Source organism: Zosterops lateralis, assembly GCF_965231275.1.
Source record: "Zosterops lateralis genome assembly, chromosome: 16".
Taxonomy (NCBI): domain Eukaryota; kingdom Metazoa; phylum Chordata; class Aves; order Passeriformes; family Zosteropidae; genus Zosterops; species Zosterops lateralis.
Genome location: NC_139776.1, coordinates 6,438,690 through 6,452,626, shown reverse-complemented (window position 1 = coordinate 6,452,626; position 13,937 = coordinate 6,438,690). Strand labels below are relative to the sequence as shown.

The 13,937-nt window shown below is 47.0% G+C and overlaps 1 protein-coding gene across 4 annotated transcripts in view; it reads left to right on the top strand.

Moving 5' to 3' along the window:
- The window catches only part of KCNQ2 (potassium voltage-gated channel subfamily Q member 2), a gene marked incomplete at its 3' end in the record, with an annotated part of 66,118 nt that overhangs the window by 16,706 nt on the left and 35,475 nt on the right, over nt 1-13,937 (top strand). For all 4 annotated transcript variants that reach the window (XM_083873452.1, XM_083873450.1, XM_083873453.1 and 1 more), the window contains exons 2-6: nt 7,397-7,487; nt 8,373-8,499; nt 9,612-9,787; nt 11,144-11,269; nt 13,425-13,535. In XM_083873452.1, coding sequence (XP_083729578.1) covers nt 7,397-7,487; nt 8,373-8,499; nt 9,612-9,787; nt 11,144-11,269; nt 13,425-13,535 — 631 coding nt within the window. The remainder of the gene's footprint in view (nt 1-7,396; nt 7,488-8,372; nt 8,500-9,611; nt 9,788-11,143; nt 11,270-13,424; nt 13,536-13,937) is intronic.

Genomic DNA, 13,937 nt, shown 5'->3' with positions numbered 1-13,937 from the left:
CCAAGGGCCTCACCTGTGGGAAAACTAAGGATTTTAAAGGCAGTAAAAGGATTTTGAGCCATTTAGTCGCCTCCTATGGGTCTGGGACAGTTCACGTGGCTGCTGAGAGCTGCCGAGCCCCTGTGGCAGCAGCTCCCTAAAGATGCTCTCAGCAAGGAGTTTTTGTTTCTGAGGTGCTGAAATTCGTGGTGCTGCAGAACTGATGCAAAGTCAGAGATGGGGAAGTGAAGCTGAAGGAGCTCAGGGGGCTGGAGCTCGTCCTTGGTGGGCAGGAAACCTCGGGCTGCAGCTGCATTGCTGCTTCTGGGACAGACCTTTGAAAAAGCGGCGACTATTCCTGTCTGCGGCGGGAACCAGCCCGATTGGAGACAGTCTTCCTATCTGCAATTAGACCAGAGCCTATTTTTGTATATCACATTCCCTCGAGGAATGTTTAGATGAGATGCAGCATTACATTTTTATAGGGACAGCTTTCTTTTAACCCAGTTTTGGAGCTCACTTAAGTCAGATTGGGTGACTTGCCCAGGTCAGTCAGAGGAGTTTGACCTCAACAAGAGGAATTTTAATTCCTGCATGCTTCAGCCATGCAGCATTTCCTTGGCTTGTGAAATTTATTTTTCTTGAGGTGTTGCAGAAAAGCAAGGCTTAAGAAACCGAAAGAGCTTGATCTTCAAATAGGGATAAAGGTTGAACCAGGAAGGTTTGTATTTGTGTGCTCACTAGCAATGATTTCTCCAGGGTGGGGAGGAAGCAGAGGCTCTTTTGAGGGAATACCCTGTGGGATGAAAGAAAGGCAGTGCTCAGATTTCAATCTGAATAATATGGGTATTGCATGAGACAGCAACTTTCCCTCACATTAAAATCAATGAACATGATCTGAATAAATGCCTGCACAGACATTTTAAGAATTACTTAAATGACCAATATTTTATACTCTTAATTTACCTCCCAATGCACTGTAATTGCACCGTGGGCTTTAGGATTCTCTCCCCTGAACCATTTCTGCAGCTGCATGAATATATTTCTCCCCACCAAATTTTTTGAAAGAAAGCCTCAGCCTGGCAGAGCTGGATCCCAGCAGGAACAGACTCTTCTGGCAGGTGCATGGGCTTGATTAATACTTTGGGTTTTCCTCCAGACATCTGGCTCCTCTGAGGCTGCGTGTGCAGGGCGAGGAGAATACGCAGACAAGCATTTCCAAGTGATTCATTCTGGGTGAGGACAAAGCGGAACATTGGAGCTAGAACTTTGCATGCAGTCATTATTATTAATAAGGCTTTTATTCAGCCTAAGTTAAATTATTAGAGCCAGCCTGTAAAAAAAAACCCCAAGCAATTCCTTACATTTAACTCCTTTTCCCACTGTAAGTGTTCAGATCTTGATCTCCATTCCCTGGCATTTCCAGACGGCTTTTGTTCTTTGAGGCTTCAATCCAGAAAAGCTCTTAAGCCCACTCTTGCTCCTCAGTGTGAAGATACACAATCCTTTGCTGGACTAGGGACAAGTTATTTCATGGAATCCCAATTTCAGCTCAAATTCCTGCAGTCCACGGGTTTGGATCAGGACTCTGACACTCCTGTTACAGGCAGGGGCAAAAGGCTGGAGGAGCTTTTGGAGTGGAAACTGATTTCAGAAGTGGTGGATATTGAAAGAAAAAATTCCTAAATCGTGCTTTTATTTCTGAGGAATGTGCTTCTTCAATAGAAGGAAGGCAGGGCAAGAGGTTTTGTGACTTGGTTGTGCCACTTCCCCTGTTACAGAGGGATTTCACAGATGTGTAGGTATGGCACTTGGGGACATGGTTTAGTGGTGGCCTTGGCAGTGCTGGGGAAGGGTTGGACTCAAAGATCCTGGAGGGTTTTTCCAACCTAATTCATTCTATGATTTCCCTTCCCATCCTAGGGCCAGCCCTTTAAGATGGATCTCTAAGAGCTATTTCTCTGTAGCCTGATGAATTCTCACCTCCCAGTCTCACCTTGCACACCACAGCCTTCCCTGGAACACTGCTTTGGTCCTCTGGAGATGCTCCAGCGCTCCTTTTAGACCACCTGCTCCTGTGGAAGGTGTCAGCCCCAGGCAGGACTTTGGAATTAGATGATCTTTAAGGTCCTTTTCAATCCAAACCGTTTCACAGTTCACACACACTACAATATTGCTCTTTATGGCTTTGTACAAGCAAGGGGGTTCTTATCAAGGCTGCTCAGGCATCACCTGAGTGCACTGAGAATTCACAGGAGCTGTAAATGTTGTCCCAGACAGGCCTTTGATAATGATTTATTAAAAAGCTTATAAACCATGACAATGCCTGCCTTGGAGCCAGCCAGTGTGCTCACCACAAACAATGTTTCCTACTTGCATGGACGCTCAGGGATCCTCCAGGCTCATCCAAGGAGCAAAATCTCAGGATGGAGGATGGGGCTGGGCATGGCCAAACCTGAGGGGATTGAGATGCCACCAGGAGTTATTTTTGGGAAGGAGAGCATTCGTTAAGGCACAGCACCAAAAGGCAGGACTCTCCACTTCTATTTCCAGCTCTTCTAGTGACAGAATTTGCCTTGGGAGAGGATTTTGGCTGAGACCAAGGGATGTGGGAACCCAGAGTGAGGTATTTAGGCTTCTATTCAGCCTTGGAAACGAGCAGCCAGGTTGCAAGTCACAGCAGGATTGCTTACATGAATAAAGATGATGGATGCTCCTGGCTAAGGGTAGGAGCCATACGACAAAGTCTTTATCCCTGGAAAAGTCACGGCTTTCTCAGCATTTTGCTTCTGACTCAATGGAGGTTTAAATTGAGCTGCAGATACTCCCATTCTGATTTCCAGGCTCTCTGAGCACTAAAAGGAATGTGCCAATCTCTGTTTCTCTTTGCTGTGGGTGCTCTTTCACCTTCCCTTATTGTCATTTCTGTATTTTCCTGGCCTTTGATTTACATCAAAGTTTCAGGTACTTGAACTTCAGCGTTTCACAGAGCCCACAGCAAATGGATTTACTGGGACTGCAGCTGGATTGCACATAAGCACATCAGTGTTATTTTAGCACAATTATCAATGCCTTGTTTACATTCCCAAAGTAATTTTCAAGTGTTTTAAATGCTTTAAGTTGCTTTTCGTTGTGCAGCTCTTGAATGCCTGTAGTGAAATACTCCTTCCTTTCTAGATTTGCCCGTTCTAATTAAACAAATCATTAATGGCCTTTCCCAATCCCAGGGAAAGCTATCCGTGGGCAACAAGCAGAGTGGCTTCTTACAAGCTTTTGTCACCTCCTTGTGCTGTATCCATCTCCATCACATCCAGGAATCCAGTTGTTAGTTAGTGGTGCTTTGTTAGAGGAACCCCAACATTTCTGAATGTCAGTGAATGTTATTTGAATATGAGTATTTCAGGAATAAATTTAGAGGCCTTTTAAAATTGTTATGTAAATGGGTGTGTGGATTCCAGGGGGGGCATCTTCTGGAAGGCAAATTAGATGATTAACCTGAGAAGCTTTATGATGATTCCATCATGTGCTTTCACTGAGGAAGAAAAAAATAAAAAGAGAGAAGGACAATCTTTCATGTTTCATGCCATTTTAAGTATTTTTATTTCCAAGGGGGAGTTCAGTCATTCCTTTTTCTGTTGCTAACCTGAAGCACAGTGGATATGAAATCTGGATATGCAGATTTTGTGCCAGGATTTAAAAATTGTAATAAGAAGCTTGCACGGGTGTTTTAAGTCAACATAACCTTTGGATGTAAAGTCAGACTTCGGAGGTCTTTGGATTTACTGGTATTAGCAGCAGTCAGATTTGCACAGCTGAGTCTTGGCTGAGCTTAAAGGTCTCAGCAACAGGTGTGGGGGATGTCAGAGCAGCAGAAGGTGCTGGGGGCCTGCAGGAATGAGTGGTGGGTGGGAAAATGCAATGAGGTGTCCTTCTCCAACAGGCTGGAGGCAGATTTCTCCTTCCTGTCACTCTGGAGTGCAGACAGTGTTCCCAAACCACTCTGAATCCTGCCTGGAGTTTTGGGGATGCTGGGTGCTGACTCCAACCATGCAGGACCTGGGGCAGGACCTGGCTGCTCAGGAGGAGGATATTGTTTTCTCCAATGTTCCAAGCAGAATTGGCATCTTTAATGTAAAAATCATTAGATGGGACCTAATTAATGTTCCTTATTGCACATGAACATTTCCCAGAGTCAGGCTGCAGACGTAATTTGCTTTCATTAGATATGTAGCTTTAAAAATTAGATTCATCCCAACTGCTGCACTATTTTATTGGCTTGTTTCCCTTTCCTTAGCTATCCATTAATATCTGAAGTCCTTTCCTGATCTGTCTGGGTAGATTAGGTGGAATTAAAGCAGAGTCCAGCTTCCTGTTCCCCACTGCCCTCCCCCTGTGCCAGCTCAGAGGATACATGCCCTGATGTGCACGTACCTCTCAGCTTCCCTCTTCCACTCTTCTGTCCAAAGGGTATTTGCAGATCCCTCAAAGCCTCCCAGGAGCCAGACAGACTTCAACCCCCCAAATACAGTTTTCTTGTGGAAAGGTGTAATTCCCTGAGTGTCCTTTTCCAGCCCCTCAAAGGTTGGTGGGCCCCATGGTCAGGCAGAGAAGCTGTGCATCCTCGTGGAGCAATTCTGGGATGTGTGTGCAGCTCATCTTGTGCTGATCCAGAGCCTGCATCCCTTGCTGGCAGACTGCTCCTTACCTGGTGGCTGGGACAGGGAGATCCCTTACCTGTTGGGACTGAGCCAGGGGGAGGTTTTTGTCCCTGTGGGATTTGGCCATGGATCTCCCATGCTCTGCTGGAGGAGCTGGTGCATTCCCTGCTGCCTCCTGTGCTCAGCAGAGCTGTAATTAATGCTGGCCCTGCCAGCCTGATCTGCATCAGGTCTCCCTGGCAATGGAAGCCCTGGGGAGCCCAGAGTGGAAATTGCAGCAGCTCTGAGCTGGCACTGGGGAGCTGAGGAGCACGAGAAGGCTGAGGATGGGACTGCAGGGATGTGCTGCGAGGGGGAGAAGCAGCACCCAGGTGTCCAAGTGCTCCAGTAACACCTGGAGCTGCCCCAGCTCTCCCCATAACCACGCCTTGCACAATCCATCCTTTGGATTTGAAGTGATAAAGCAATTTCTATTCCGTTTTTTTTCCCTGTCCCATCAATATCTGTCTCATGACAACTGAACATACAGGAAGCCTCTTTTTATTGTGGTGTGTGTCCCTGCCAGGACTCATGAATTGATAGTGGCTTCTTTCTGAATCCATCCACGGTGATCAACTGAGCAAACACATTGTGCAAGCCTGCTCTGATATTTCTGATATTGGCACTTTGCTTTCAGCCCTTCCTCAGGCACTTTACAGTGATGTTTGGTCACAAAAATAAATACAACTCACATTCTAGTTCTTCAATCAGAAAATGTAGAATTCTCTTTGCCTTTGATCCCTTTCCATTATTGGGATTTTTTTTTTTTCTCTCTTTCTTCTCTCATTGTTTATTCATTTGTTTCTCACTTCAACATAGAAGTTTGCAGCAAAATCTGGGCCATTCCAGGAGTGCAGCAACCTACTTGCAGCTCCTTCTCTGCTGGAGTGAGGGATTCTGCTCCCCCTGCCACAGTGTGGGCAGCAGTGGGGCCCCTTCTCCAGCTCCCAGGGCATGGCCCCAGCAGTCTGGAGGATGTTGGGATGGATGGAGTCCGTCTGACTGCAGGGCAGCTTGTGGTGGGATTGTTTATGGCAAGGGTTTTAAAAACCAGCTTGGGGAGAAAAGATATTGAAGTGGGACCTGAACAAGACATTGAATGACATCATGAGTGGGATTGCAAGTGAGGTTTTCTTACTCTCCTGAGGTTGTTTCAAGTGTCTGCACACCAAATCTGGTGTGAGAAGGAGAAATTTGCAGTGAGAAATCAGGCAATTATCTGCTGGATGCTGGATTCATCTTGTGGCTGATAAAGCTCAGCCTTGGCTGAGATGGCTCTGAAGGTCCCTTACCTCCAGCAGTCCCTACCTCACCACCACGTTTCAGCCTGTGGTTCAAATAAATACTACAAGTCTCCCTATTTTTACTTGTTACTGTGACATTAATGGTCACTGCAAAGCCACAAGCACGACCTGGTGGTGTGAAACTCCTTTCCTTTATTCACCAAAAAGCAGCAGCCCCCACCAGCAGAACCAAACCTTATAAATATTCACAATGCAGTTTGTAGGAATGTGAGACAAAGTCAGATGGATGAATTATTTAATGCTCTTAAAGAATGCAGCTTTTAGTTTCTCCTTGCGCTGGCCTACTTTATTGTATTAGTAAATCGATCCTGAGTAAATTAATTTCCCTGCTTTTGTTGGAGCAAGCAGTGGGCAGGGGTGGAAGCCTCCATCCTTGAGCAGATGCCAGGACACCTCAGCAGCTGCGGATTCAGGCGCTGAGTGTCAGGAGAGAGTTGTGTTCCTGTCACTCATTCCCTGCCCTTTGATTTGCATCAGAACATCCAGCACTGGGCAGCCTTGATGGGGGCAGGCAGTGAGTGACAGGCTGGGGTGGCACTGCCCAGGCTGCTTTTGGGAGCCTGCCCGTGCATGTAGATGTCAATGAGATCTGGATGCACGATGGGGTTTGAGCATCTCTCCGGTTTTGTGCTAAATTAGAGGCTGAGAGACCTGTCATCATTATGGCAGGATGAAGCTTCTTTTGTCCCTGAAGAGCTGGGACAGAGACCAGCCCATCTCCCTCCCCAGTGCCAACAGCACCAAAATCACATTCCCTTGGGCTGGATCAAACCCCTCTTCTGTCCCACGTCTGGCCACAGAAAACCAGAGTAACAACCACTCACCTCCCAGTGATGCTCCAACAAACCCAAGAAGTCACCAGTCTTTCCAGGCAGTGGGGAGTTAATGTGGAGAACCTGCCTGAGAAAGGAACATTAAATCCACCCAAAAATGTCCTACTCTGGCAAGAGTCGCAGCACCACTTCTGTGTGAGCTTTTGTGGATGTAAATGCATAAGTAGAGCATGAGTGGAGCTCATGCTCAGCCCATGCTCCTGCTCCTCAGCCAGTCTGCTCCCCTCTTATCCCTGTTAGAAATATCCCTGCTCATTTGGATGCTTTTGGAGGCGTGTTGCTGAAAGAGCTGACACTTCCATGGAGAAAAAATACCAGAAGTGATCAGAGCTGCCAGCTGGAAGGGGAACTGGACTGGCACTGGCCAAACTGGGGATAATCCAGTGGGTCCATCCACACATAACCCTTCCAGTTAGCAAAACTGGGCACTTGACTTACCCTTTTTACATGGTGGTGTAGCAGCTGTGCAGTAAGCACTCAGAGAAATATATCCAAAATTGCTCTCTGAGTTCATTGGATGAGTATGAAAATTTACTGCCATTAAGACTGACCTTCTCTCTCTCCCCGTTTTCGTGTTCTTTAGTTTTCTACTAGTGTTCTCCTGCCTGGTGCTGTCTGTCTTTTCAACCATTGATGAGTACCAGAACAGCTCAGAAGGGGCCCTTTACATCTTGGTAAGTGGGGGCTGACAGTGAGGTATTAAAATAAAGTCAAAACCACACAGACCCCTGAGACTGGGGGTGTTGGAGGCAAGAATTTAAGCTGTCCCTTGCAAGAAGGGGACCACTCAGGCCTGTGGGTCAGAAATGGGAATTTTTTTAAAAAACATCCACGGTTGCTGGATTCACCTGTCTCCTCTCCTTTTGTCTGTTTTCCTCTTACCTGTTCCTGCCCTACATCAAATCAAAAGGTGCTGCAGACTAATTAGGCCTTCACTGGGTTTGACACATGAGAAAGGTGAGACAAGATCTCAGAGGGAAGGGAGCATGCATGGGATATTCAGGTGGAGATGGAAAGAGATGGAAAGAGCTCACGTGGCATCAGGGGATGGAGGATCTACACCATGCCTGCACCAGATCTCCCAGTACACACAGGCAACCAGGCCAGTTGTCTAGGGAAAAAGCTGAAATCCCCTTTTGTCACCATCTAGGATTATTCCTGTTCAGTGATTCCCATCTCTGCTCTTCCCTCAGCATTAACTGAGCTGAGTCCTGGAGACTGGTGGTAGGGAGACAACGAGGTGCTCATCAGTCCTGTGATGGGGAAACAAGCACAATGTGAGGAGGTGTAAAACTCCAGTTCATGACTACAACGTGCAGCACCTCTCACCATGCTGGGGAGGGAAGACACAGCAGCAGAGATCTGATGATCTCTCAAGCCTGGGCTCTCTGCTGAGTGGCGCAGACAGCTCAGCAATGTATTTTCCGAGGTGTATTTTCTTTTCTGTGTATTTTATTTTCTGAGGTGTATTTTTCTGAGGTCGTGGGTTTGTCCTGGATTTGGGAGCGTACTCTCCATCGTCTTTTTCCCCCACTAATGGCACAATTCCCTCCTCACAGGAAATCGTCACCATCGTGGTGTTTGGGGTGGAGTACTTTGTGCGGATCTGGGCTGCCGGCTGCTGCTGCCGCTACCGGGGCTGGAGAGGACGGTTGAAATTTGCCCGCAAGCCTTTCTGTGTCATCGGTAAGAGCTGCAAGAGATTTCCCAGTCCAGGACAGCCATTCCCAGCACTTGTTTACATGGTGCTTCAGTGTTTTCCATGTCTTTTTGGGGATAAACTTCAGCTGCTTCATGGTCACCTTGAGAAAGGAAAAAAACCAAAGGCAGAAGTCCTGATCCATGGCCGTGGTTTTTGTTATTCATCACAGGGCTCTCCCTGTTTTCTGCTGACCAGGGAGCCATCCCAGTGCCCTGCATACCTCAAGTATCACTGACAGCTGTCCACAGCCACAGAAACAGTGTTTAGCCAGGAGAAGCTGAGCATGGGAACTGGAATCCTGCAATCCTGCATCCAACCAAATTGTTCCCAGGTCATTGAGACTCCGTGTCTCACTTTGCCTTCCCTGGTGCTGCTGAGCTGCCTCACAAGGGAGTTGTGAGACTTAATTAATTATTGTTTGTAAAGCACTCAGCGAGTCTCCTGTGAGAGGGGCCATCTGGGCACAGCAGTGATGTTTTCTGGGATTAGAAATGGACAGAGTGGCCGTGCCCTTTGCTACAGAGACTGCCTTTGACTGTCTGGGAGCTGGCAATGGTCATATGCAGGATTTCAGTTTATTCCACAGAAAAACACTCCTATAAAATTTGTGTAGCAAATCAGGGAAGGAGGTTTATGGGATCTTTGGTATGTATTGAGCAAGACTTTTTTTCTTGGCCTGTTTCTTGGACTTTCTTTGTCCTTTAAGCACTTTAGGATTACTATGGAGGATGTATAGATTTTCATTCCCAGAGATGGAATTCCCTGCTTTGTGTAACAGGCAGCCGTGGCTGATAAAAGAAGGGGCTTTGGCAAGGATTTAATCCAATATTAACACTGAATCAGATCAAAATTCAGGTGTTGCAGCATTCGACCCATTTTCTATGGGAATGACAAGCATGGAGAAGGAAACCAGGATGTTTCCACAAGATGTACAGCGGCTCCTTTCACCCAGTCTCAGATTAGTGCTTTGTCCTCCCAGCATGGGACACAAGTGCAGGAACCCCCTCCACACACACCCCGAGGCAGTGGCAGAGCCATTCCCTTTGGTGGTGACTGACAGTGCTCCCTCACCCTTCCCTGCCCTGTTTTCCTGCAGACATCATGGTGCTGATCGCATCCATTGCCGTGCTGGCAGCGGGCTCCCAGGGGAACGTCTTTGCCACCTCGGCCCTCAGGAGTTTGAGGTTCCTGCAGATCCTGCGCATGATCCGCATGGACCGGCGCGGCGGCACCTGGAAGCTCCTGGGCTCCGTGGTCTACGCACACAGCAAGGTGAGCAAGGCCCTGGAGAGAGGTCACAAAGCTGCTCTTTGTGTTCTGCTCACCAGAGACACTGCTTTGGTTCAGCTCTCCATCCCAAAGCTCTTCCAGGCCTGGGGAGATGGGGAGGACACCGTAGGCAACACAGGGATACAAGAGTCAGCGACACAGTCAGAGATACAAGGTCTGATGGAGTGTTCTGCTGTAGTAATGTACTTTACACCTCCAGCAGGTGCTTCCAAATAGGGAAAGAGTTTCAGTTTACCTTTAGACATTTTAGGAAGTTTAACTAGAAAGTTCTGTGGTTTTCTCATTGTAATTGGCTTAGCGCCAGCACAGGAGCATGGATTGGGTTCCAAGAGTGAAACTCAAAGCTTGTTGTTAATTTCATTGGGCCAAAAGCCAAAAAGCCCACCTAAACTGTTGAGTACTAAAAAGAAAGAACAAAGAAGTTCCAGGCTTTTTGAGGTGTTGTAGCAAGTAGGAGACTTCTCTCTATACCGTGCTTGGCTTTGCCTTTGTTTTTGAATTTTTTTCTTTCTTTATTAAGACCTTTTTGATTTTTCAAGACACACTCGATCATGCTGTCTTGCTAATTAATTTTTGCCACTTCTCTGCCAAGCTAGAGCCTCAGAAGTATAGGTTAAACCCATACTCCACCTGTCAAGAAGGGAAGGGAGAGAGAGATTCCAGTCATGGAACCAATACCCGGTGTCAGAGGATCAGTTTGGGAAGAGGTTGTTGCTAATTTTTTGTTTCGTGATGCTGTATTTATGATTTTAACATTTCTCCTGCTTCCTTCACTTTCTTTTCCCCAGAGAAGCTTAGCCAGCTTCTCCAGCACTGTGTAAAAAAATCGTAGGAAATTTGTGGGTCTCTTTTTTCCACCCTGGCACTAACCTAATCCCAAAATAATCACTCCTGTGAATTCCAAATTAAAACTTCCCTGCAATGGGGGAATAGTCCATCCAGACCCCAACTTCACAGCTCCTCCTCCTTTAGTGGATTGGACCTGCCCTGAGTAGAATCTCCAGAGGTCTGAGGGTTCCTATTTCAGTTTCAACTCCACTTTGCTGTGTGAACTGGAGAAATATCAGAATTTTTAAAGTCTCAGTTCCAGTTCTTGCGCTAATGGATCTCTTAACAGTCCCTTCTCCATTTGCTGAGTGTGTTTGGATGGTTTGGTCTTCAGGCCTGCCAGAGCCATGGTCCCATCTCAGAAGGTGCCATCACTGATCTCCAGCCAAAGCCACAAAACTTAAACAAGTGCAGGGAAAGTTCAGATCCAGCAGCAAGCAAGAAACTCAGTATTTGGAGATGCACACCAGGACTGCAATTATTCTCTTCTTTCTTTTAATGATCTCGCAGGAGCTGATTACTGCCTGGTATATTGGCTTCCTGTGCCTCATCCTGGCCTCTTTCCTGGTGTACTTGGCCGAGAAGGGAGAAAATGAGCACTTTGATACATACGCAGATGCACTCTGGTGGGGTCTGGTAAGTAATTTCCATAGAGCAGCTGCTGGTTATTAAAATAAAATGTCCATTAACCCTCCATCGTCTATCACTTACGTGAGGTATCGACTTAGAGAGTGCTTAGTTAACATTTTGATTAAATGGCTTCAGGCTGTTCCATTTAGCTCTTTTTCTTACATAAACCTCACGGAAATTGTTAGGGGATCACATTTCTGAATTAGCTGGAGCTGCAGGGGAACTGAGAACTGGTCTGCTCCCAGTCATGGGATTGAGCTCTGTCATGACAGAGGTGGGTCAGTGAGAGATCCCGCCCCACAGGGTGCTTTGATCATTGTTTTGACAAGTATTTCTGTCCTTTAATTATTTAAATTGCACTTGGGCGAGGCGCTGTTGAACACACTGGAATAAATTTCATAGAATTAATAGGGCCTAAGTAGCAGAAAGACTCCAGCAGGGCGAGCGCTCCCCGTCACATCTCTGCTGAAAGGCCAATACTTGTGGTTTGCTGTGTATGTGCATGTGAATTATTGGATTACCCCATTAACAAAGAGAGAATTAATGACGTTCTAATCTTCTTGCCTTATTGTTCTTCTGCTCCATCACTAGTTTGGCCTTGATTACAAAGCATGTAATGAAAATCCCCGATCTGATCAAATCCCAATAACAGGCTTGGGGAGGAATCGGCTGATCAAGCAGCTCTTCCATTCCAACAAAGAGAAATAGGCAGTAAATTGCTTTTCAAGCCCCTTAGTTAGGAGAGAAAAATAAAAACAAAGCCCAATTTGACATAACGAGAAAATAAACAATGAGGGAAAAGTGACAGCCCAAATCAGAGCTCAGTTTGGGAAGAACCATGGGCAGATTTATCCCTTCTGCTTCTGAGACTGTTTTGCCACTGAGAAGTTCAGAAAAAAAATGAGCTTCATTAAAATAAACAGTTTTTGTCAGAGTCCAGCTCATGGGTCCGATATGGGCAGATGTTGAGAGATGGCATAAATCAAATTTCAGGTTCAGATGCTCATCCCTTGGTTGATCTTAGTGCATCCAACACTCGTCTATAGAAATTACGAAAATATTGTAAACCAGCTTTGCAGTGATTATGGAGAGTGCCTTGCTCCAACTCTGTATTTCAGCAAGGATTAACCACATTGATGCATTTTTTAACCACTTGGTCAAAATAGAATCTAATTGATAAGGCTTTTAGTGGGCCCAATTAAAAGGCACTTTGGGATCCTATTTCCATTTGTGTAAAAGTGATTTTTTATTCTAAATTGAATGTGTTTTTCCAATGCCACATCAGCATGGTGTCAGCTCCCACTCCTGGGGCCAGCTCTGTCCATGGAGGCTGTGTGACAGGGAAAGCCTTTGGGATCAGAAGTCTCAAAGATGTTTCTAATCAGACCATCCCCCTCTGCCTTGCCCTGCCAGTCCCAGGCTCTCCAGATCCTCTTGGAAGCCTTAGGGAAATAGTCAGCATTTCCCACTAATGATGTCCATGGGCTGAAGTGCGAAAAAGTGTCTTTGCCTGCAGTTTGAAATTCAGGGGACTCTGTTTCCAACAAAATTCTCAGGTGTTCCCCTAAAATACAGACAGCAGCTTGCCAGCTCTCTCTTGGTGCATTGCAATAGCACAAACCCCATCCCTAAATGAGGTGGTGTGAAGGAGTCATAATTCATCCTCTCAGCCTAACAGACTGGTTTTAAATAGGGGAGTGGAGACCAGCTGATGGGCACTGCTGGGAAGGTTGGGAATAAACAGCAGCAGATCTTTGTGCAATGCAAAGAGCTTTCCTGAGCTGCCAAAAGGGGGTTTGGGGGAACGGTGCCGGCTCGTTTCTCCTGCCGAAGGCACAGCCCCTCCCGGGGGAGGTTCCGAGCTGCCGCCAGCCTCTGCACCAGATGGCAGCTCTCTCTGTGACAGCAAAAGGCACCAAAACGCTCCCAACTGGTGTGAAACCCGGCAGGTGAGCAGGGAGGGTGTTGGGGTGTCTCTGCATCCCATGGAGCTGCCTGTCCCTGCTGGTCCCCCAGGTCCCCAAGCTGCACCTTGGGCAGCTCAGGGCACGCAATGACCCGGCTCCTCTGGGAGGCTGTGGCTGTTGGGTGAGTTCTGTCTGGGTTGTTTCAGTTTTAAGGCTGTTTGACCAAGGGCTGGGCACTGATCTCCTCCCTGCAGATCACCCTCACCACCATTGGCTATGGGGACAAGTATCCACAGACCTGGAACGGGCGGCTGCTGGCGGCGACCTTCACACTCATCGGCGTCTCCTTCTTCGCCCTTCCTGCCGTAAGTGTGGGGTGCTGAGCTCACCTGGGCCTTGTCCCCAGCCCCTGGAGCTGGTGGCACTTAACAGCCACAACATGATTCACTCTGACACCTCCTGACTGTGATGCTCTGTGGCTTGGTTATCAAAAAATGAGGGAGAAAAAGGGAAAGCCAGTTTGAATATCCCCAACTTGGGCATCGTGTGCATGAGCAAATGGGATGGGAATTTTCAATTTGGCTCTGCACAAATATTTATGGAGGCAATAAAAAGCATTTTTTTCCCCTAGAAGGCTGTTCCTTGGGGTAATTTAAGATGACAGAGAGTAGGTTTAAAGAAGATATTAAGAAGAAATCCTTCCCTGTGAGAGTGGTCAGGGCTCTGGTACACGTTGCCTAGAGATGCTCTGGGTGCCCCATCCCTGG